Source organism: Lotus japonicus, chromosome 1 (assembly GCF_012489685.1).
Source record: "Lotus japonicus ecotype B-129 chromosome 1, LjGifu_v1.2".
Taxonomy (NCBI): Eukaryota; Viridiplantae; Streptophyta; class Magnoliopsida; order Fabales; family Fabaceae; genus Lotus; species Lotus japonicus.
In genome coordinates, this window is record NC_080041.1 from 78701636 (window position 1) to 78726724 (window position 25089).

Sequence of the window (25089 nt, forward strand, 5' to 3'; positions counted from 1 at the left end):
GGTCGACAACTCGCTATGGCTAGGCTTGTCCTTGGCAACCTCTATCAAATGCTGAATGAAGCTGTCGAGGATATCCGGAATACCAAGACCGTCTCTCTGAATGCAGCTGGACCTCTTTGGCTGTTTCAACTTTGGTTGAATGCAGTCTTCGAATCTCTTCCGCCGGCACAAGATAATCCTCCAACTGTTTCTAACACCAGGATTGATGCCCACAGGCTCGAGACCCTGACCCCTGCTTATGATGCGTCGAGTTTTGAAGCTGATTTCAGAAAGTACTTTACCATGTTTCTCGAGTTGAAGCATTATCGTTCCAGTTTCTCTCCTTACAGCAAGGCTGTTCGTGGCCTTTCTGGCTGAGGAATTCTTACCCTAATGCTTATGATTCTGCATTGCCCAAAGAACACCACATCACGCTCTGGAGGACCCTCTTATCTCCTAGGGTTTTAACTGTGGGCTTTGCTAGCAGTGATTACACTCTATGTGGCTACAACCCTCAATTGGTTTCTCGACAGTTTGGGCTTAGCCAAGTTCTACCCAACACTTTATTTGACAAGAGTCTAGTCCTGTACCCGGAGCTATTAAGAGGGCTCCTGCTTTCGACACGACTGTTCAGTTTTATAACAAGAAACTCCTCAACCTGAGCCCCTTCACTTACGCTCCTTCATATTATGCCACTAATGCTTTCAAAGCCTGGTGGTCTGAGTATTGGGCTCAAATTTCGAAGCCCCTCGTAGATTGTCTGCAATGCATGACAGATGCTTTTCTTTTGCAGAAGCAGGATCTGAAGAAGACCAAAGGTACGCACCTGGCAGAAATTCGATCTTTTCAAGAGTTCTTTGGTGTGGTATATTACCCAACTCTTCGCCTTCGAGATACGGGTTGCGAAAGCAGCTCAAGTATTAAGGCAAAAATGGGAATTTAAAGCCAAGAAATCCAAGTTAGTTGTTCCTCCTGGTGAGGAGGGCCTATCTTTTGTTATTCGAAAAACTGGCTTTAGGTTCCCATCTTTGCCTACGAGTAGGTTTGCATTGGCCTTTCCACCGGTCTTGCCTAAATGGGTTGACCATGTAAACATAAATGTGTTGGCCAATCAAGCTCTACCTCCTCGAAAGCGAGTGACTTGGACTAAGTACCACCTATGGAACTTTCCGTATCATGTGCCCGTCGAAATCTCAACCACATATCGCTGAACATGCGTATTGGTCAAGGTAATACTTCGACTTGGCCTAGGTTTTCCTGTTTTACTTCTTAATTTCTCTTTTGTTTACAGCTGAAGTCATTACCCGACCAGCTCCTCAAGTTATTTCCCCAGTGGCTCATTCTTCCAAGGACAAGCCAGTCGTGATGAGGATGATGATGATGATGATGAGGATGATGATGTCAGTCTTGCTGGACAAGCTCAAGGTACTTTCCTCATGCTTTTCCCTTTTTCTTTTCAATTTCTTTGGATTATGAACTAACGTATTCTTCGACAGAGTCGAAAAAGGAAACCTAAGCCTGTTGCTTCGGCCAGTCAGAAGAGGGCCAAAGGGGCTGGTGTTTCCACCACCAGTGGGGCTTCTAAGTTGGCATCTGATGCTCAACCAGAAGTCGATGACAAAGAAGGTGGTGGCGACGCCGCCATTCAGGTATGTTTTCCATTCTCGAGGGTACCTTGTGACATTTTAACCTGTGGTTTCCTAATCTGAATCATTTCTTGTTTGTTTTGTTTCTTTTAGGCTGATGTCCATGAGCATTCCACTTCCAATCCTCCATCCCGTGAGAATTCTCCAGCTCCCAACCCTGCAAAATCCAAAGCTGAAGGTGTCGAGAAACCTCCCAAGGCCGCATCCTCGGCTAAAAAGACCTCAACATCTGAGGGAAGGAGGAAGGTCAGGAGCAAATCTGGTCATAAGTCTCCCCGCCGTTCCAGAAGCTCCACCAACTCGAGCCCTTCTAAGGAATCTGCTTGCCAGGTATCTTTATATTTTTCATGTTTTGTTGGCTCCTCTAATATGCATTTTACTTTATCGAAAAGGGCATTAAAGAGGTTTTTCTTGTAGGAAACTCAAGGTGCAATCTCTCCCATTCGCGAAGCAGAACCTCTTCCAGGCAAGGATGATAACCCTATGCCTCCTCCAAAATCGACTGCCACTGTGCAACCTTCGCCTCAAGCCAAGGGTGGCTCTTCATCTCATGTGTCTAGTGAAAAGCTCGACACTTTATTTGAGGAGGACCCGCTGGCAGCTTTGGACGGCTTTCTCGATGGCACCTTGGAATGAGATTCTCCACCCCATCAAGCTGATTCCACTGCTGAGACTGCTCAATCTAGTGGGGTGGCCAATTTTCAGCAAATCGAGGAGAGTATGGGTCGGCTGAAGGCTATTGTTTTCGCCAGTGGGTTTCTCGACCAGATCCAAGTTGATCCTCAAGCGAGCCATGCTGCTAAGGAATTGCTCGTCTTCCTTCTTGGCCAAAAACTTGATTCTCATCAGGCTGCTGCTTTGGCCAACCTTCAATCCTTCTTAGTGGATGCTTCAGCCACTTTTCATCAAGTTAAGGACGTTGGTCAAGCTGTCAGCCTTAAGGAAGCAAAAGTCTCTTATGGTAAAGCTCAAGTTGCAGCAATGAAAGAGGACTTCAAGAAATTCACTGCTAGGAAGGTTTTAATTGCAGATGAAATTTCTGAAGTCGACACTAAACTTGAGGAGCTGCATCGAGAGATTACCAAGTTGGAGAAAAAGCGAGCTGATTTGGTCGAGGAAGGCCCTGCTGTGAAGGCTCAGTTGGATGTGCTTACTAAGGACTCCAAGGCTCTGATCATCTCGACAAAAGATGTTATCAAGGAGTTGGAGGTTGACCAGGCCGTGAAGAAGGATCTCGATGCCAAGATTGCCACCTTCGCTGATCGTTTGAACTCTTTTAAATCCCTGCTTTAGGACTCTCTCTTATCAATATGTAATGATGACACTATTTTAACCATGGCTTTCGATGCCAATTTGCATGTAATATTTCGACAATGGTTTTGGCACGTAGGCCATATAATTTGACATTTAATTTGCCATGTCTTTTCAGTTTCCATTGTGCATTTATTCTGACGGCTATTCGCTTATTGTTGCACCGTTCAAACTCCCTTGCATCCCCTTACGTAGTCATTACTTGGTTTCTGGGAAATAAGCCAATTTATTGCCATCTTATACCACGTTTTCTTGATTCAATGAAAGTCTTTGTTCATTAAAGGCCAAAGCCATTTACGATGGTAGTGGTAATTTATGTGGCCTGTAACCATAAGATGAAGAGTTGGCAACTGATTGCCACTAATTAATGCACTCCTTTGTTGTTATACTATAAATAGAGCATTCTTGGTTACTTCTCTTCAGTAACTTCTTCAAACTCTCCCTTGCCTCTTTTCCAGAATTCCTTTCCTGCTCTTACACACCCTTTCAACCATGGCTAGCCGTCGTGTTCTTAACCAGATCCGGAGCTTGGCCTTTGACGAAGACTTGTTTTGGGAATTGCATTCCTCTCTTTCTCTGGCTGAAGAGCTTACCAGGCTCATTAACCAGCTTTTGCAGAGGAATATTATTGCCTCTGTAAAAACCCCTCTCCTGGAGTTTCTGGGCCTCCTGCATGAAGCTGTACCCCTATATGAAGAACACCGGGAGCTTACTGCTCGAGTGTTCTTTGCTGAACATCAAATTGAGGAGAAGACGGAAGAATTTGAAGAGTTGAAGGCTGCTCTGAACCAAGCGGACCCTGAGGGGAATGTGGGAGCTCTGAAAGCCTTGGTGGACAAGCTTTCTTCCACTGCCCGTGAGGAGCTGGATCTTCGACAGGAGAAATCGAGACTGAAATCCCAACAAGAGGATGTCTTGAGGCGCATGGAGCCTCTTAGGGCCAAATACGATAGTTATAGGGCCAATCCCCCTTTTTAAAGTTTCTTTGCCATAGTTGTAAATGCTCTATTCTAATTAATAAAACATTCGAGTTTGGCAATTTACTTTATTTATTTTCTTATTCTTGCTTCCTTATTCGATGTTTATTTCATGCAACGTTGGCTTATACTTTTTTAAGTATTTGCCATTTACCGTTATTTATCGATTTCGACCTCCTAATTCTTTAATCGAATAAGCGTTGTTTAAAAGTACTTTCTCGACTATGAAAGGGCCTTCCCAGTTTGGGGCCCACTTTCCATAGCGTTTATCCCTTTTATCGACTGGTAAGACAACCTTCCATACGTAATCACCGGGCATAAAAGATTTAACTCTAACCTTTTTATTGTAAGCTTTAGCAACGCGATCCTTTTGCCTGGTTAAGGTATCCAACGCCAATAGTCTTTCTTCGTCGAGATTGACTAATTCATCAAGCATCATATTCCAATAGTCTTCACTTGGAATTTCCTCTTGCCTTTGAATTCTGCATGACTGTAAATATACTTCCGCTGGTAACACCGCTTCTTGGCCGTATGCTAGTCGAAATGGCGTTGCCCCGGTAGCTTCTTTAGGTGAATTCCTGTAAGCCCAAAGCACTTGGCCCAATGTTTGATGCCATCTTTTAGGTTTTCGACCAACATGTTTTTTAATCAAGGAGATCAATGTTTTGTTGGCCGCTTCTACTTGACCATTCGCTTGAGCGTAATAGGGAGTCGAGGTTAGGAGTTTTATGCCCCAAGATTCCGCGAATGATGCCACTTTCTGGCCTACAAATACTGTGCCTTGGTCTGTAGTAAGTGACTCAGGTAACCCGAAACGATAAACTATGTGATTCTGAATGAAATCGATCACCGTGTCCTGGGTAACATTTTGTAGAGGAATTGCCTCTACCCACTTGGTAAAGTAATCTATAGCCACTATTATGTACTTGTGTTGCCTAGAAGAACATGGGTTAATTTCGCCAATTAGGTCTAAAGCCCATCCCCTGAATGGCCATGGTTTAATGATTGAGTGTAATTCACTTGCTGGCACATGTTGTATCCCTGCGTGTCTCTGGCAATCTTGGCACCCCTTGGCATACTCCATGCAATCTTTCATGATAGTAGGCCAATACATCCCTTGTCGAAATAGGATCCATTTCATCTTGATTCCTGCCTGGTGGGCACCACATAGCCCATCGTGAACGGCCGAGATTGCTATGAACGCGTCGTCTTCGCTTAAACACTTCAGTAGTGTTCCATCGACGTTTTTCTTGAATAGCTCGTTTCCCATGATGACATAGCTCATTGCCCTATACTTTGTCTTTCTGTCTGTAGTACCCACAGGTTTTTGCAAGTAATCGACAATTGGCTTTCTCCAATCATTAGGTGTCATATTGTCAATGACCAGGATGTTGAGGTCAGAGGGGTTTAGTTTTTCTTTGACCTCGATAAGCTCTTTTAACCTACATTTATCGACCATATATCCTGACGCGATTTGTGCCAATTCATTGGCCTCTTGATTGTCTACCCTGGAAACATGACCTAGCCTAGCTTCGTCGAATTTGGCCAACAAATTACTAGCTTTCGTGTAGTACCTAGCTAGATTTTCACTGACGCACTTGTATTCCTTGGTAAGTTGCTTTATTACCAACTTAGAGTCCCCTTTTACGACAACATTCTTTGCCCCAAGGGCTATCAGGATCTCGAGGCCTGATGTTAATGCCTCGTACTCAGCCTCATTGTTTGAGCAGTTACTCTTAATCCTAAACTTGAATTTCGTGGGGATGCCCCTTGGGGATACTATGAACATCCCGATTCCGGTGCCATTCTTATGGCTGGAACCGTCGAAAAATAGCTTCCAAGGTTGGATGCCTACGTAAGTTACGATTTCTCGAGGCAAAGTATGATTTGCCAGGAAGTCAGCAATTGCTTGTCCCTTAACTGCCTTTAGTGGGGCATAAGTTAGTGAATACTCGGTTAGGGCTAAAGCCCATTTACCAATTCGACTATGCAAGATAGGTTTGTAAGATCAAGTTTTGATCTAGTAGTACAACTCTATGTTTTGATGATTACAAGTTAACCTTTTGATATGAACAATTGTGGTACTCTAACGTGTTTTTCTGAGTGTGCTATTTACAAGCTCTGACCTCAACTCAATCTCACACAAATCAGAAGCACTGTGTATAAAGAGCGACCCAAGCAACGCTTTCGCATTCACCATGTTCAGTATGAACAGTGGAAAAGCTTCAGAAGTTCTGAAGTTATACAAACTCTGATGTGGACTCAGTCACTAGAAGTTCTGAAGATCCAGAAAGTCTGATAACCAAGAAACACTGAAGGCTCAGATATTCTGATGGTGTAGAAGACTCTGAAGATCCAGAAGCTGATTAGTGAAATTCTGATGTCCAGAAGCAAGATACTCTGAAGACCATGTACTTCCCTCTGAGTTTAGAATCAGAAGAAACAATGTCAGAGGATCTGGACTTTCCCTCTGACTCTGATCAACCGGCTTCACAAGTTCCAATATGAAGCATTCCCCTGATCAGAAGTCTCCTAGGTTTAAAGGTCAAGTCGCTATCCAAGTACAAAAGCAACTGTACCTCCCTGACGACCTACCTAACAGTCTCAGACATAGCAGAAGCTGGATTTTCCAGAACTGCCCTCCAACGGTAGCATTTCCCATGCAACGCTCTACCCTAATCCTTGGAGTATATAAAGAGGCTGAAGACTGAAAGAAGCGGCTAGAAGCATTCACATACGCGCAAGACAAATTCAAATTCTTCTAAGCTTTCTTTCATCTGAAATTCATTGAGTTTACTATTAGCTTTTTAGAAGCAAATCTCTTGTAAACAATTCTTTGATAAACTGTTTGTTTAGTTCCTTTAGGAGATCAAGGTTGATCGGATCCTAGAGAAGACTAAGAGAGTGAATCTTAGTGTGAGCTAAGTCAGTGTAATTGTTAGTCACTTGTAGGTTTCAAGTGCAGTTGTAACTCTTACCTGATTAGTGGATTGCCTTCATTCTAAGAAGGAAGAAATCACCTTAACGGGTGGACTGGAGTAGCTTGAGTGATTTATCAAGTGAACCAGGATAAAATCCTTGTGTGCTTTTCTATCTCTTATCTTTAGCACTTAAGTTCTCGAAAGATTTGTCAAAATCTTTAAGGTGGAAGCTTTATCTTGAAAACGTTATTCAAACCCCCCCCTTTCTACCGTTTTTCATACCTTCAAGGTTTGGATAACATGTGCTTTATTATATCATAATGAGAAAAAACCATTACATCGATTGGCTTTATATAATATTTCAGCTTTACACAAGAGAAGTACAAACATAAGCACAATTTCTCGATCGTGGTGTATCGAGTTTCTGCATCATTTAACACCCTGCTTAAGTAAAATATGGCTCTTTCCTTGCTATCTTCATCTTCTTGAGCCAACATGCTTCCAATGGTTCCATCCGTGGCAGAGATGTACAGCTTCATTGGCTTTCCTCTTATAGGTGGTGCCATTACAGGTGGGCTGGACAAGTACACTTTGAGTTCATCGAACGCTTTTTGGTGCTCTGCTTCCCAGCGGAACGCATCTTCCTTTTTAAGTCGAAGAAGTGGGGAAAATGACTTGGTCTTCTCGCTGAGGTTGGCAATGAATCTCCTTAGGAAGTTAATCTTTCCCAATAATGATTGCAGTTGTTTCTTGCTAGTTGGTGGACTAGTGTCGAGAATGGCTTTAGCTTTGTTCTTGTTGATCTCGATGCCCTTTTTATGCACCACAAAACCCAAAAAATCACCTGCAATAACACCAAAGGCACATTTAAGGGGATTCATCTTCAAGCCATATTTTCTCATCCTCTCAAAGGATTTCCTTAGATGCAACAAATGGTCATCCCTTGATGGGGATTTCACCACAATGTCATCAATGTAAACCTGCATGAAAGTTTCGATAAAATCATGAAAAATGGTATTCATTACCCGTTGGTAGGTCGCGCCAGCGTTTTTCAACCCAAATGGCATGACCACCCACTCGTATGTCCCCAAGGCACCAGGACATTGAAAAGCTGTTTTCGACACATCCTCTTCTGCTATGAAGATTTGGTTGTAGCCTGAGTAACCATCCAACAAGCTTAAGTATTCATGACCAGCAGCTGAATCTACCATCATTTCAGCAATAGGCATGTGATACTCATCTTTTGGAGTGGCAGCATTAAGATCTCGAAAATCAATGCAAACCCTCATCTTTCCGTTCTTCTTGATCACTGGAACCACGTTGGCTAACCAGTCCACATATCGAGCCGTTCTGATAAATTTACATCTAAGGAGTCTTTCGATTTCTTCCTTGATTTTCACCAACACATCTGGATGGAACCTCCTGGGTAATTGCTTGACCGGTTTCCTGTCTTCTTTGATGGGTAACTTTAATTCCACCAATTCTCGACTAAGGCCAGGCATTTCATCATAATCCCAAGCGAAACAGTCTTTGAATTCCTTGAGTAATTTCACCATCCTGTCCTTTAGCTCCGGATCAATAAGAGCACTGATGTATGTTGGCCTTCTTTCTAAGCTATCTCCCAGGTCCACTTCTTCCAGAGGGTCTTGTGCTTCCATTTTCTTGGAAATGTCGACCACTGGCTTTTCGAAACCTAATGGACCGTCATCATAGATGCAATCCAGTCTCAAATCGCGAAGGTCCTCGAATTCGCATTCATCGACACTCTGCTCGTTTTTTCTTATGCACGTGTTATCCTTATTTGTTGTTGCCTCATCTTGAGGTGTCATTTCGACAGGCAAGATTGAGGCATTGGCTTCGTCGGTAGCCATTTCTTTGGCTATTCTTGCGGCCTCTAAGGCCGTCCTTATTCTGTTCTCGGCTGCGTAAGCCGAAATTCGAGCTAGGCTCGAATTAATCATCTTTTAACCTCATTTTGCCACTCAGTTGTGGCATCCTTTTCTTCATCGCTGTGTCATCCACTCATGGCATCAGGTTTGTATGCTTCATTAAGGTTTAAACCCCTGATGGGATCCAACGTCACCGAATACTCCGAGTACGGGTTGAAATATTGAGAGGCCACTGTGTCTAGAGGAGCAATTGTGGCTAAACTTTTCTCGAAATTCTTTTTGCTGACGTAACCTGTCTCCGCTAAGTAATAGCTCTGATCTGCTTGCACGTTCTCGACGACCCCATCCGATTTCCAAATGGAAATTCGTTGGTGCAGGGTTGAGGGCACTGCCCCCACGCCGTGGATCCATTCTCTCCCCAATAGCAGGTTGTAGTTGGCTTTTGAGGGTACCACGATGAACAACGTGGAACGGGCCACCGTCCCTACGGTTATGTTCAACATAATTGCTCCTAAAGAAGAACTTGTCTTCCCTTCGTAGTCGGAAAGGACCATGTCGTGAGGGATTAGGTCTGCTTCAGTTTTGCCCAACTTCTTGAGCATAAACTTAGGCATTAAATTGATTGTGGCCCCTCCGTCGACAAGAACTTTATTGACTCCTTTTTCGTCGACTTTGGCCCAAACGAATAACAGCTTCAAGTGGCTTTTCATCTGCTCCGTTGGCCTCTGGAAAATAGCTCTTTCGTCCTCGACGGATCCTTTTTGCATCACGTAGTAGCATAAGGGGTTGTCATCTGGCTCTTCCTCGTCGTAGTAGTCTTCTTCATTCTCGGTGACCTCTGAGATTCGGTCGAATTCAGCAGGTAAGATAAACACTATGCAGATGATGTTAAGATCTTCCCCATCGCTGTCGTCGAAATCGTCGAGCATGTCTTCGTCCTCATCCTTGACAGCATCCTTCCCTTTTTCCTTGGCTGGATTTGGTGGCACGGTCGCTCCTTGTTTGATGGCGTGGTCAAGTTGATTAATGATTGACGCCACACTAGGTTCGTTGCGCGGGTTGTCTTCGGGCTTTATGTCCCATAATGAACGGAACTTGCCACCCCTTTCCCTTTCCGCTTTCCTCTTCCTCAGGAAACGTCTGAACTGAGTTCTGGTCATTTGTTCAGGAGCATAATAGTTCCCGGAGCCATAGGAGTAGTTCCGCGACACACGGGAACTGTTGATGTAAGAAGACCCCTGGCCCAAGTCGATTTTCTGCCACTTGGGGTATGGTTTTGGCCTTGGAGGTGCTGGCTTGAACCATTGATTTTTTGGTAACCCAGCATCAGGGACATAAGTCTTGTCCTTGCTTCTTAACTTTTGGCCTTTATGGCCATCGAGTTCTTGATCTCTTTCAACCCACTCCTCGTGGGGATATTTCAACCTTCTAGACACAGGCATTTTGCTCTGGTAATGCCTCTTCATCTCAGAATCTTGATAGGCTTTGGCTGCTGACTTGTCGAAAACGGCACTACATCGAGGGTAAAGCATGACTTCTTTCTCGCCATCTTTGCTTCGTGACAAAAACTCAACAAGAGTTTCTCCTGCCTTGGGGTAAACTTCCTCTAGGCTCACCTCTTTTGCGACCTCCGGTTCTTCGACAGCCATGTTTTCCTCCTTTGCCTCCTCGAGTGTCAGGCCCAGATTTAGCTTCTCAGAAATGTCGACCATGCCAATGTAGAAAGGTTCCACGTAGTTGGCTTCAGCTACTTGCAGTGGGTCGGAGTCAATCTTCATTTGGCTTTTGTCTTTCTCGTCATACTTGAGCCTTCCCGAATCCAATGCCCCCTGCACAAGATCCCTGAAACGAACACACTGTGAGGTCCAATGACCAAAAAAGTTGTGATATTTGCAATATTTCTTCCCTTTCCTTTGTTCAGGAGAAGGAAGTTTTTGGTCTTTAGGGACCACAAGCAAACCATCAGACACAAGTATATCATAAATTGCATCACACTTGGCCACATCAAAAGTATAAGTTTTCACAGCAGGAATCGTGTTCTTGGGGTTTTCCTCCCCAAGTTTGTTTTCACGTGGCTTCAATGCTTTACAAACATAAGGATCCCCTGGCTGAAGTTCAGCCAGATTGACATCATTTAAGTCGACGTCTGCAGGGACTTCTCGATAAACACATGGACTTTGACATACTGGATCCGCATCTATGTACGCCACCTTCTCCTTCTTTGGCCACTTAGTAGTCTTGGCCCTTTCCTCAGACTTTTCGGCCTTTAGCAATTCGATGTGCCTCACTCTATCTGCGAGTAAAGACATATCTCGAATATACTGAGTGTCGATTTTCTTTCTAATGGAATACTCTAGACCACCAGCGGCTAAGACAACTAGCTCGTGTTCAGGGACATGGGTGAAACATCGAGATTTAAGCATCCTAAACCTGTTGAGGTAATCATCAATTGACTCTGCTGGCTTTCTTTTGACACTAGCCAAATCTTTCAAACTCACCTTGCACTCTCTCCTAAAGAACTGCTCATGGAAAATCCTTTCCAATTGGGCCCATGTATGGACTGACCTAGGAGCGAGGGTGGTGAACCAGGTAAATGCATTCTTAGTTAGAGAACTCGGGAAGTACTTCATTTTTAAACTTTCGTTGATGGCTAAGTCCCCTGCTTCGATTTGGTACCTAGCTATGTGTTCTACAGTGGACTCTCCTGAATCCCCCGAGAACTTAGTGAATTTGGGGACCTTCCAGCCTCGAGGAAGTTCTGATTCGAGAACCTCCTCTGTAAATGCCGACACAAAATGAGGTCTATTCGCGAAACCTACGTTGAAGCCATGTTGGTTCAACAATTGTTCTACTACGGCAGCAACATTTTGTTGCCCCCCAGCATTCTGGTGTCGAATTCTTTCTAACACACCATCAGCATGTTCTTCCCTGTTCACCATGTACACATTTTGCAACGGTGGCTGCACTGCCTCGTTCCCCCTAAATAAAGGGTTTGCCCCCATATCTTGGTGTTGTGGCACTTGATAGCGCACAGGGGCGGGGTTAGGCAATGGGATTTGGTTAATCCCTGGTGTTGGCTGGATTTCGACTGGTGCCCCCAGGGCTGTCGCCAAACGATCCATCTGACGTGCCAAATGCTGATTATTGGCATTATTATTTTGGAGCACTGGATTAAGTAGTTCACCTATCTGTCGAGATAACATGTTAACCATTTCATGGTTACTATCATCTACTTGCTGCCTAATGGCTTGAAGTGAACCAGTATTCATACCTGTAGATAAATAAATTTGTGAACTAGATCCAGGGATAGGAGGGCTAACTCGACTCCCCAAATTTAGCATTGTTCCATTTGCCCCAAAAGGGGGTATGCTGAATGGAGGAACATTTTCAGGGAACGTCGAATACGTACCTTGTATGCCTTGCATCATAGACGTAGGCATACCATAAGGCATGTTTTCCCTCGTAACCGTTGGAACAATTTGTGTCTGTACTGATGTAGATACAGGCATTTCTGCAGTTGCAGAAATTGCTACATTCTGGGTTGGCATAGTGGTGCCATGCCCCATTCCAGTAGACACTTCTTCATTATTGTTACCGCTACTTCCCCCGGGGCTACTCTGATTACCCACGTTAGACCCTTGAGGGGAGGTTCTTCCTCGATTACTTGCCATACTCACAGTCTTACCACTTCTCAGGTGCATATAAAACGTAAATCACAACCAAGGCAAGTAACAAATACCAAGTAGCATGCAGCAAACAAAACACACAAAACGCTTCTGTAAAACTTAGTTTTCACAAAAACGGTCCCACTGGGCGTGCCAATTTGTTTACGTGGATTTTTGGTAAACAAATATCCTCTTAGTTCGACTAAAGGAAGTTTAGATTCAGGGTCCTTTTGAGAAAACGCTTTGCCAAAGTATTGTGTGTGTGTGTGTGTTTTTCGACAAAAAAACGAATTGGTTTAGACAGAACTGAATTTCATTAAACACGGGTCAATTACAAAGGAGTCACATACATAAAATAACATAAAAACTAACAAGAGATGTGGATCTCGACAAGAAAATGCATAAAGGAACGGGGAATTAAATAAGCTTAAACACGAGAAAACTAAAGCGTTGGTTCTGCAACATACTCCTCCATCATCACGTTGTGCTCCTTGAGTCTCATTGATGCGGACATTTGGAGCTTTTGGTGAATTTTCAGAGTTTGAGTTGGGAACCCCTTTTTCTGCTGCTGCTTCTTCTATTTATAGTGCTGTTCCTGCCCACGTTCTTGGCGGTTTTTCTTGGATGCATGATGGCTTCGTGGGTTTTGAATTTTGGCGCCATGCCCCACGTTTAGCCGGTGGTCTTCGCGCACGTGACTCTATTGCCACGTGGATGGTTCTGAGTCGTGGGCAACCGTTGCTATTCGTGGCATCGTGGGTATGTGCACGTGCTTGTAGTTGCTTGTTACTCGGTAACTGCCTCTTCCATTAAGATGATTGAGATTTCTTCATCTGCTGAGTTTGTCGAGATATAGCTCTCACTAACTTGACTTTGAGGGACACCGTGTGCTGAGTTGCCGGTTTCGCCATAACCCTTTCTGTCGAGAACCCACCTTTGCACCATGGTGTCGAGAGTCGTAGTACTCGTAATTTTTAGCTTAACAGTAGGATACGAAACTTTGCGAACGACAAACTATCCAATCAAAATTCAATAACTATAAATGGTGAGCCATGCACCATAACATCAAATTTTGAAAAAAAACAGCAGCTGCATTTCGTAAAAAGAAAATTTGTATAATACTACATGTTAAAATGGAGTATCATAGTGTTGGGTGTGAAAATCAACTCCCTTAATAGTTTGGGTTGTGAAATTGCATGGTTTTTGAGCGGCACGTCGGTCCAAAACAGCTTATATTGTAAATGTTGAGAGTTGATCACTTGATTGCCTTAATTACGTTCAAATCGAAATCCTAAGTGAGCGTCACCAACGCGTAACTTGGCCAGTGTTACTACCTATAATTAATCATCTCCAGCTTCAATATGATTGTGACATGCATGGGAAAAATCATCTTTCATTCTTTCACCACGCGGTGTCTTGTATTTATAAAATCAATTTCATAATTAAAATCGCTTATCCGAAAAAAAAATTAATAATTAAAATCAAACTATGAACTTAAAATAAATACTAGTATTAAAGTAGAAACCAAGCAACTTTCAAAAAGAAAAAAGTAGAAACCAAGCAGCAATAGAACGGATCCTTCCTTCTGAATCTTTTCATGTTAATTTCCTGTCATAAAAAAATTAACAATTACGAGAAATTATTAATCTGATTTTTTTCCCAAGGTATCTCCACATCGAAAGCCATGAGACTAATCTTTTAAAGTGTAGATAATATTAAATTAAGTGAATAAGCATATCCCAATAAATGTTTCTCCACCCGCACCGTTGACTTGGTCTAAATATTTTAAAAATCTAATTATCTATCAATTGTGCTACATCTTGTTGGTAATTATTAAATTTTATATGAAATGAAATTTTAGTCGACAGTTTATGTTTTTTTCATAAAGTTTTGAAAAAAAAAAAGTTCAAAGTATCTATATATATACCATGATAAAAAGTAAAAAACATATAATTTGCCAACATGAATGACGACTATATATAATTTACTAAAATTTGCTTGCTAACCGTATACTTATTTTACTCATTCTACTATATAAATAAATTTTACATAAATATTTACTATATTTTATTATCTAATTATGTAATAATTAAATTAAGTTAAAAGAGTTAAAAAAAAGAAAATTATAAAATATGGTTGTATGTAAGTGTAAATGTTATGTGTTTATAAAATATGATTGTATATAAGTGTAAATGTCGTGTATGCGTGCATCAGGACAATTGGTTACTTATAACACATCACTCACCTACACATTCCTCACATCGGCAACTGGAATCGTACATAAATAAAATAAGAAATTTAATAACAAGCTAAGCTATTGAATACAATTATAAATAAATTATATATATACATGTTAAATCCAGAATTCCTTATAATATCAACATAAAGCGTATATAAATTGGACAAATAGTAGAGTGACCCCTTTTTTTTTTTACCACCAATGGTCTCATGCCTATTTGAAATTTTTTAATATGGAAAACTTACTAGGGTGACCCTTTAATGTCTCACATTCGAACACCATTATTAGGGTGGTCCGTTCTCCTCCATCGGCCACTGATGTCACTTCCTTCTCTCATAATTGACTAGAACTGCGACGAAGGCCAAAGCCTGAACCGCGCCTTGGGAGACCCTGAGGTTATTGTCCTTCAAGAGATCCGCGTAGCAATCGACGAGGGATGTGACCTCGCCGGAACCGAGGCTCCTCTAGAAGCTTCCATAACATGGTGGAGACGCTCAACACCCGCCATCCTCTCCTTCGTGTCCTTGGCCCGTGTGAACTCCAAGGCTTCCTCCATTTTTCTCTAGGCCCGAGTTTTGATATGGTGTTCCCGGGGCCAGATCCCGCCTAAGCGTTCCCCCATTCAGCACGACATGGAGAACTATGAAAATGCAAGTGCAAATTCAGAGGTTATGGTGAGAGAGAGAGAGAGGGTGATGACTAGGATCGATATAGATGAAGAAGATGTATGAAGCATAGGAAAAGATGACTCAAGGATATTACATTTATACTTTAACACTAAGTCAATCTTAACCACTAATTTAAAGAATATTCTTAAATTTCCTCATCTAATGATTGTAAGCAAGGGACCAACAATGATCCCAAAAAAAAAGCTAGACCTTCATTAGAGAAAAGAAACAAAATTAAAACCTTGAAAATTTTATTTTTTTTGGGAAAGATAGCTAATTACCAAATAGATGGAGATATTCGAGTCAAGACAAAGAAAAAAAGAACTTTTTTTTCATATAGATTTTAAACTGTCAACCCCATTAAATAAAGATTATGAAACAACTATCTCTAATAAACAAATATTAGAAACAACTAATAAACCATATTAAAAGACAACTATCTCCAACAAAAAAACACAACCATCTCCAACAAAGGCAATCAATCACCTTTTTCTTCTTCTATTCATGATAAAATGCAACATAGAAAATGACCACACCACAACCACATAATGGCTTGGAACCAAGAGAGAGAGAGACCAGAAGAACAAAGACCTGTGATACATACATATGTCTGAGTCAATAATCTGCTTCACAAAATCTGTGTGAAAACCTCAAACTGAGACAGACAATAATGGAAGCAGAAGAGCTTGGAGTAGTTTCTGCAGATACCCACCATCGTGATTCTGACATAGAACTCATTGGTGGTGAAAGGGTATCTCACAGTCCCAAGTTGAACAAAAGGGTCGGCAGAAAAAGTGCAAAGTTGAATCCTCTTGAGTCCACTCCCATAGATCTTAGCCAAACCAAAACCCAGGAACAAAATGAAGAAGACTATGTTGAAATCACCATGGACATTCAAGGTGACTCTGTTGCTGTACACAGTGTTACACCTGTTGCAGGGGAAGATGAGAAACTGGGTTTGCTTGGGAAACGAATGGAGAAGAAAGTGTCGTTTGGTTCCTCACTTGTGCGAACTGCTTCCATTCGTGTGAAGCAGGTTTCTCAGGAGCTGAAGCGTTTTGCTTCGTTTTCGAAGCAAACGGGAACTGGTGCGAGAGTGCATGGTGATCATAGGACTAAGTCTGCAGCGACTCATGCGTTGAAGGGGCTCAAGTTTATCAGCAAAACTGGTGGTGGGGGTGCAGGGTGGAGTGAGGTTGAGAAGCAATTTGAGATTCTCACTGCTAAAACTGATGGGTATCTTCATCGTTCTCTCTTTGCCAAATGCATAGGTATTGCACAATTCAAACATGTTTTGTAAGTGTTTGTTGAAATGTGGAGTAGTCTGATGATGTGTTTGGATTTGATTGCAGGGATGAACAAGGAGTCTGAGGCTTTTGCAGGGGAGCTTTTTGATGCTCTTTCTAGGAGGAGGGATATTCATGGAGATTCCATTAACAAGGCACAGTTGAAGGACTTCTGGGACCAGATTTCTGACCCCGGATTCGATTCTAGGCTCAGAACATTCTTTGACATGTAATTCTTTGTTTTTTCTTACATGTATAAACAAATTTTTGGATCAGCTTCTCTTTGCTCAGAATCAATTCTGGTATCCAGAAGCTTTTCCCCAGAATTGATTTTGACTTGGATTCCTGAAGTATATTACCAAGCTTAATTTGGAATGCAGGGTTGATAAAAATGCTGATGGCAGAATCAGTGAGGAAGAAATTAAAGAGGTATGTCATCATAAATTCACCCCCTAAAGAATTTAAATTTAAATTTTTAGTTTTATCAACTGACAAAATTAATAGTTTTGTCTACAACCTTTACTTGTATACATTTTGTTGACATCAGAACTGATCACATGTGCTCAACTCTGTGTTCAGATTATCTGCCTTAGTGCCACTACCAACAAACTCTCTAACATACAGAAGCAGGCAGAGGAGTATGCGGCTTTGATCATGGAAGAACTAGACCCTGATGAGACAGGATTTATCATGGTAATTACATAAGACAGGGAAAAAAATCAATTTATAGCATGTTTGGATTTGCTTCTTTTCTTCAAAATCAATTTTGGCACCCAAAGCCACTCACTAGAAGCTTTTCACCGGAATTGATTTTGGTTTCAGAAATCAATAGTAAAAGAATTTCCAAACATGTGTAGATTTTCATCTTAGCCACATTTCTTTGACCATTTGGTAATTATTACTGGGAAGACAGGTGGAAGACCTGGAGATGCTCTTGTTGCATGGACCAGCTCATTCTACAAGAGGAGATAGTAAGTACTTGAGCCAAATGCTAAGCATAAAGCTTAAGCCAACATTTGAAGACAATCCTTTTAGGAGGTGGTATAGAGATTCCTGGTACTTTCTGCAGGATAATTGGCAGAGAACTTGGGTATTGTTGCTGTGGATTGGAGTGATGTTGGGTCTATTTGCCTACAAATTTGTTCAGTATAGGAGAAGAGCTGCATATGAGGTGATGGGTCATTGTGTATGCATGGCCAAAGGTGCAGCCGAGACACTCAAATTGAACATGGCTATTATCTTGTTACCTGTTTGCCGAAACACCATCACCTGGCTCAGAAATAAGACCAAGCTAGGCATTATGGTTCCTTTTGATGACAACCTCAACTTCCACAAGGTAACTTCTAAATCTGGTTGTTTATTGACTTATTCTGAGAGTGACAAGATAAGATAATATGTTTACTTTGTTCATATGTTTATGGCATTCGGAAGTAGTAGTTTTTGTAAGTCCAGTTTGATACATATTAAAGGTAGCAGTCAACTTTACGTTGGCTGCGATAGGCCAGACACAACATTTCTTGGTTTCCCGGGCTTAGGACCCGCTACGATAGCACAGACGGAGTTAAATAGGGTATAGATTTATAATGTGCAAATGTGAATGTTTTTTTGCAGGTGATAGCTGTGGCAGTAGCTATTGGTGTTGGCATACATGGTATTTATCATCTTACTTGTGACTTTCCTCGCCTTCTTCATGCAAATAGTGAAAAGTACAAGCTCATGGAACCTTTTTTTGGAGATCAGCCGTCAAGTTATTGGCATTTTGTCAAATCATGGGAAGGAGTAACAGGGATTATAATGGTTGTTCTAATGACAATAGCCTTCACTCTGGCCTCCCCTTGGTTCAGGAGAGGCCTGGTTAAGCTGCCGAAACCCTTCAACAATCTTACTGGTTTCAATGCCTTTTGGTACTCCCATCATCTCTTTGTTATTGTCTATGCCCTGTTGATTGTGCATGGTATCAAACTTTACTTGACTAAGGAATGGTACAAGAAAACGGTTAGCACCTTCTTCCAGTGAACCCTTTAGCTTTTTATCTAGTTTTTTCAGCTAATTGATTTTGCAGAAACTTGTTATGTTTTGTAGACTTGGATGTATTTGGCAATTCCTATCATCATTTATGCATTGGAAAGACTGACTAGAGCACTTAGATCAAGCATCAAGCCTGTGAGAATATTAAAGGTGAGTATCAAATAACTAGTTACTCATTTTATGAACAATCATGCATATGGTTCCACTGAACATGTTTTGGTTAATCTTAAGATGTATAATACACGAAAAACAAAAATCATGAAATGTACGTCTCATTCTCCCCAAATTTTGTATGTCCTATTTGAAGGTGGCTGTTTATCCTGGAAATGTGTTGGCTCTTCACATGTCAAAGCCTCAGGGATTTAGATACAAGAGTGGACAATACATGTTTATCAATTGTGCTGCTGTGTCTCCATTTGAATGGTATGAATTTGAAGAAATATCAGTAACTCTATCTTCTACATGAATGTTGCATACTAAAAATACCCTTGTATAACCTTCAAGTTGCATGTGTGTTCTTCTTCCCAAATATCTAATTCTATGCTTTCACAGGCATCCATTTTCTATAACCTCTGCCCCAGGAGATGACTACCTTAGCGTTCACATCAGAACACTAGGTGACTGGACCCGGAGTCTCAGAGTCAAATTCTCAGAGGTGAATTCAGGTTAATTTTGTTTATCAATTGACATAGAAAACTCACTAATCCTTACACAATGGCATGTGTTTGAATTTCCATTAAACTTAACATTGATACACATTGAGTTGAATGCTACCAAATCTTGCTTTTCCGTTTGTAAGTTGGGATTTTTTAATCAATGTTCACGTTGATACAAACAAAAGAAAACAAACACACTACGTTGATTTCTATGTGGATGCAGTATCACACAACTTTCATATTTTTTTATTATTTTAGTATATGCTACTTGCAAGTCAACATATAAACCCATTTTCTATATGGAAATGGTGATCTCTTCTGGTGATTAAAGTAGGTTGTTGATATGGTTTGTTTCAGAGTTGTGTTCCACCTACACATGGGAAGAGTGGACTTCTAAGAGCTGAATGCATGCAAGGAGATAGCAGTCCAAGGTGAGCCACATCCTTAAAATGGGAAAATGAGAATTAATGAAAAGTTGAGATCATGTCATGGTTATTGGTCAGGCATTAATTGGCACTTGCAAAATCCGACACTAGCATGTAGTTAGATGAGTTGTGTTGGATTTGATATTATGCATTTGGCATGATTTACACAATTTGGTGCGATTCCTTTCAAATTTTTTTTTTAAATCTTATGATTTTTTTTTTAAATATATTTCATTGATAGCTTTTTGACTTATTATAAAGTTTTAAACTTATTTTTAATTGAAAAATCGTTTTTCTTCAAATTAGAAAAATGGATCTTTAGTTCTATTTTTACTTATTTTTTTTGTCAGGATCAATAATTTAATATAAACCTTAGTTATGTGAAACTTGTATTTGTTAATTTGATTTGGGTATACTGTATATTTACTTTAAATAATTTTATATGTAATTAAGATATGGTTAGCAAAAATAATTTATACCACTGGTATATCAGAAATAATTAATTATTTATTGAATTAGATACTTCTGTGATGTAGTACAACAATTGGTGGTACTCAATAACTGAAGCACTATGTGTGGATTGTTTTTTTTCTTCGTTTGGGTGTGAATAAATAATGATATTTGACGACATTAACAATGCGACAATCACACTGTTTTTTTCTCCCTTGCTTGTTACTTACACCCTCCGGTCACATATATAAGCAAAGAGTAAAGTACACTCACCCCTCTCAAGGTTTATTAAAATTACACTCCACCCCATTTTTGTCTAAAATCTACACCCCACCCCATTTTATATAGATGCAAATTTAGTGACGAAAATTATCCTTCATTAATAATTAATTATTATTTAAATTCTTAATCAATAATTTCAAAAAATATTTTCAATATAATCCAATAAATTTAAAAATGAAAACATCACAGTCCTCCTCATTCTTTCAATCGCGGTCTTCCTCCATAAATTCACAATGCAAATTCTGCAATAGCACACCCGACCGGTTTACAAACCATATATCGAACATAGGGAAACATGCTTGTGTTTTCATATTTGGTAATAATTCAATTTTAATCAAAATAATCTCTTTATACCTCAAATTTTGAAAATTGGATTGTAGACCCAAAAAGCAAGACAAATGGGTGAAGAAAATAGAGAAACAGAATTAAGAAATATGAAGTGGATCAGAGGTTATTAGAACCCAACGATGCGGTGGAGCACCGTTTTTAACAAAATCCAACGACATCTTAAACCAACTGAGCGTTCGCTCGCAACTTAAAGGGGGTGAAGTTCACAAGAAGTAGTTGAACAGGTAGCTTTGGGAATGTGCGATTCACGTTCTGTGGTTCAGGTCGCAACAAAACTTTGATGCATGATGGTGCCATGGGGTTTCACATTTTGGGACAGTGGCCGTCGTGTTAAAGGGAGCAAAGGCTTGGTGGTGACCGTTTGTGGTGAGAAATATGATTTGGAGACAGATAGGACGTGGACTTAACAGACAGAGTATATTCAGTAAAATTATTTTCATAAATTAATGTATGATAGCGTATATTCATTAAACTTATTTAAATTTTAACTAATTAGTAATTATTTTTAATTAGTGACGAATTTGTTTTCGTCACTAAATTTTGCCTTTATAAAAAATGGGGTGGAGTGTAGATTTAAAAAAAGAATGGGGTGGAGTGTCATTCTAGCAAACCTTGAGGGGGTGAGTGTATTTTACTCATAAGCAAAAAAACACATTCTAGATTCATTCATTTAATGCATGTACCTAGTCATTAATAATGACTAGGTACATGCATTAAATGAATGAACCTAAAATGTGTTTTTTTCTTATATATGTGACCGGAGGGTGTACAATTTAGTCATTTTAGTAGTGGCCTAAAGCAATTGGTTGTTGAACTTTGATTTAGATTTTGTTCTTATGTGTGTATTATAAGAAGACAGCTCAATCGATAAAGGAACTATTGTTGAAAGTTCTTGTTCTAATGTTCTTGGCTGTCACCGTAGTAGGTAATCAACCCATGTAGCATTTCAATCCGTTTTGGAAAGTGTTCAATAAAAAATTGCTAAGTCAAAAGGCTATTTAATATGTCCTGAATCTTTGCATATTTTATTGGTTTTGGAATTTTCTCATATCATATGAAATGATCGTGTTAGATTTTATATTTGTTTTTCTTTCTAGGATCCCAATAACAGATAGACATGATTTTAATATGAAAAGGTGACATATTTTCTTATATGAGTTGATCCTAGTCTCATTTTCTTATCCCCTCTTAAGATGGAATCATGCCAAGGATTTAATATCTTGTAGTATTTTATTGTCTAGTGACTAACTAAAATGATTTTTTTGAAAGAGACTAACTAAATGATATACATATACTTATTAAATTATATAATTTAGAGTTGCTTATAAAAAAAAAATTTAGAGTTAAATATGTTTTTTGTCCTTACAAAATCATAAATTATTGGTTTTCGCTTCTGTAATTTTTGTTTAAAATACAACCCAATTTTTTGAAACGTTTGTGTCCCTGAAAAGACAAACACTTAATTTTTTTTTTGAAGAACCACTTTTTTAGTGATTTTAGTCTTTGGAATTGGATTTTCAATACTTGAATTTTGGTTTTCGTCCCTCCAAGGAACTCAAAGATGTGTATTTCCAAAAATTGAGGATGTATTTCAAATAATTCTTTTCGGGGGATAAAATTAATAATTCATGATTTTGTATGAACCAAAAACATATTTAGCCTTAAAATTTAATATCTATGCACCGACAATTGCTTAGGTTTTATTATTTTTCCAGAAAAAAATATAAAAATAAAATAAAATGATAAGATGTGATTGAACGTATGTGTAAAACTTGTGCTTACTAATTAAATTCCTATATCAAATGATGCAGTACTCTCCCTAAAGTTCTGATTGATGGTCCATATGGAGCCCCTGCACAAGACTACAAGCACTATGAGGTGGTTTTGCTGGTGGGGCTGGGGATAGGTGCTACCCCAATGATCAGCATACTGAAGGACATAGTGAATAATTTCAAGGCCATGGAAGATGAAGAAGGGGCCACCATAGAAGAAGGAGCAAGTGGTTTAGGTAGTAATAAATCACCAAAAACATCTCCACACAAGAAAACAGGTTTGAGCAACTTTAAGACTAGGAGGGCCTACTTTTACTGGGTGACTAGAGAGCAAGGTTCCTTTGACTGGTTTAAAGGGGTGATGAATGAGGTAGCTGAAGAAGACCACAGGGGAGTGATTGAGCTCCACAACTACTGCACTAGTGTCTATGAAGAAGGTGATGCTCGCTCTGCTCTCATTGCCATGCTGCAGTCTCTGAACCATGCTAAGAATGGCGTGGACATTGTCTCCGGGACGCGTGTGAAGTCTCATTTTGCCAAACCTAATTGGCGTAATGTGTACAAGCGCATTGCGCTTAGTCATCCGCAAGCTCGCGTTGGTGAGTTCCCTCTCTTGAACTTACAATTATTAAGTGTATGATGGGAAATCAGTATAGAAGTGATTCTGGAAGAAGTTACGCCTCGTGCGTGTTTATATCCACATTTTGAACTTACAAAATCACTTCTTCACTAACAAAAACTACTCCTATAGCCGTATAGCGTGTTTGGATGCGCATGTAGCACACATTTACTTTAAAAGCTAAACATTGTTGCTTGTGTTTCATAACATGTTTTGATCAACTTCTTTTTCCTCAGAATTAATTATGGCGGGAAAAAGCTACTCACATAAGCTTCTTCCCATAATTAGTTTTTACTTTATAATGAATTGTGGAAAGAGTTCCAATCCAAAAATACACTCAACCTGATTTTTTTAGTTAAATGTAGTTTCTAGAAGTGAAACCAAGCATATACACCTGGTTCTTTTTATAGAATAATTTGCCCCCCTAACATGGAAATCTATGGAGTTTCCAAGCACACTTTTGTGGAGGAAGAAGTGACTCTAAAAGATTCAAAGTATAAACTAAACATGCATTATTCTTTATTTTATCAACTTTAAGAGATAAAACACTACTTTACTACAAGGATGCATACACTGTGTTAGTGTAGTTTTAACTATTTCAAAATCAATTCTGATATTACTGATCCAAACACACATGAAGTCATGTATTTGTGTATGTCCTTTCATAGATAAATAGTAATGGTCTTTCAATATGTAATGCAGGGGTGTTTTACTGCGGGCCACCAGCACTGACCAAAGAGCTTCATCAGTTATCTTCAGATTTCTCTCGCAACACAACCACCAAATATGACTTCCACAAGGAGAATTTCTAATAAGATGGATATTATTGAAGAGAAAAGTAGAAGCTGAAGGGGGACCATGATGATTTTCATCTTTGATTATCCCTCCGAGAAGATTGCACCAGCATGTCCTTGTTGATATATATATATATAGATAATAATGAAAGCATGTGTACCTAATGTCAGAATTATTACATCTTTGTATTGACTTAAGGGAAGTTGTTGGATGTTGGCCACTAAATAGCAAAGCAAAGGTGTGATTAGATGGCAATTGGCAATGACATTAATCACATGATAGGCAGGTATGTGCAATGTGCTACAAATATACAATCATACAGAGCGGGGACTGGCAAAATGTACAAAAAAAAACCACCAGATTGTACTGTACCTAGCAAGTTCTTTTTTGATAAGCTTGTACCTAGTAAGGTTATCATGTTTTGGAATGTTAGTGGTTTACATAGATATTTTGAACAAATAAGGTTAGAAAGAGAAAGGGTGAGAGAACTGATCCAATGACTGATGAAGTTCATCTGTATCAACTTTCGATAATGTTAATTATGTACGTGCAAATACTATCCTTATAGTTTAAGGATGTTGGTTGGTTTAAATCCATTTGTTAGTTTTTTGGGCATCATAGTAAATTAGTTATAGAATATTGCTACCAGCTTAAATTAGAGTTGACAAAAGAGAAGTAGCACTGAAAAGTCTTCAAACGATAAGGGAAAATTACAAGTTAGAGTAGAAAAATATTTTTCATTAATTGAAAGAAATAACAGTCTCTCTCTAAATACATGCTAAGAGGATTTCTTAGGAGAAATACGGACAGCCCAATGGCTACTGGGCCACTTATTTCTCTTGAGACTCACAAAGCAAGGCCCAAATGTACAGTAAGCTAGAAGGCTTGCAATTTTTATTCAGTGTTTTATTATTTTCTCTTACATTCTAGTTCTAGAATAATCTCCTGTTAGAGAATGCTATCTTAGATATTGACACATGTATAGTTTACCTTATTCTAAGGAAACTTCCATCATAATAAATATGAAAAGGGAAATTTAAGAGAAAGGTATGCAGAAAATGATCAATTACTCACCAATATCCTGATTTGTTAACTTATCTTGCTGCAAATTTTAATTTCATGTTATTACGTTC

At 39.8% G+C, this 25089-nt stretch overlaps 1 protein-coding gene across 1 annotated transcript; it reads left to right on the forward strand.

The window, feature by feature from the left end:
- The first annotated feature begins 15772 nt into the window (after positions 1–15772).
- LOC130715860 (respiratory burst oxidase homolog protein C-like) lies at positions 15773–24548 on the forward strand. Its single transcript, XM_057566012.1, has 12 exons — positions 15773–16566; positions 16648–16810; positions 16962–17010; positions 17161–17274; positions 17495–17917; positions 18193–18576; positions 18664–18759; positions 18917–19032; positions 19162–19264; positions 19623–19696; positions 22582–23141; positions 23864–24548. The coding sequence occupies exons 1-12, from the start codon at positions 15966–15968 to the stop codon at positions 23971–23973; spliced, it is 2793 nt and encodes a 930-aa protein (XP_057421995.1). The 5' UTR covers positions 15773–15965; the 3' UTR covers positions 23974–24548.
- The last annotated feature ends 541 nt before the right edge of the window (positions 24549–25089 follow it).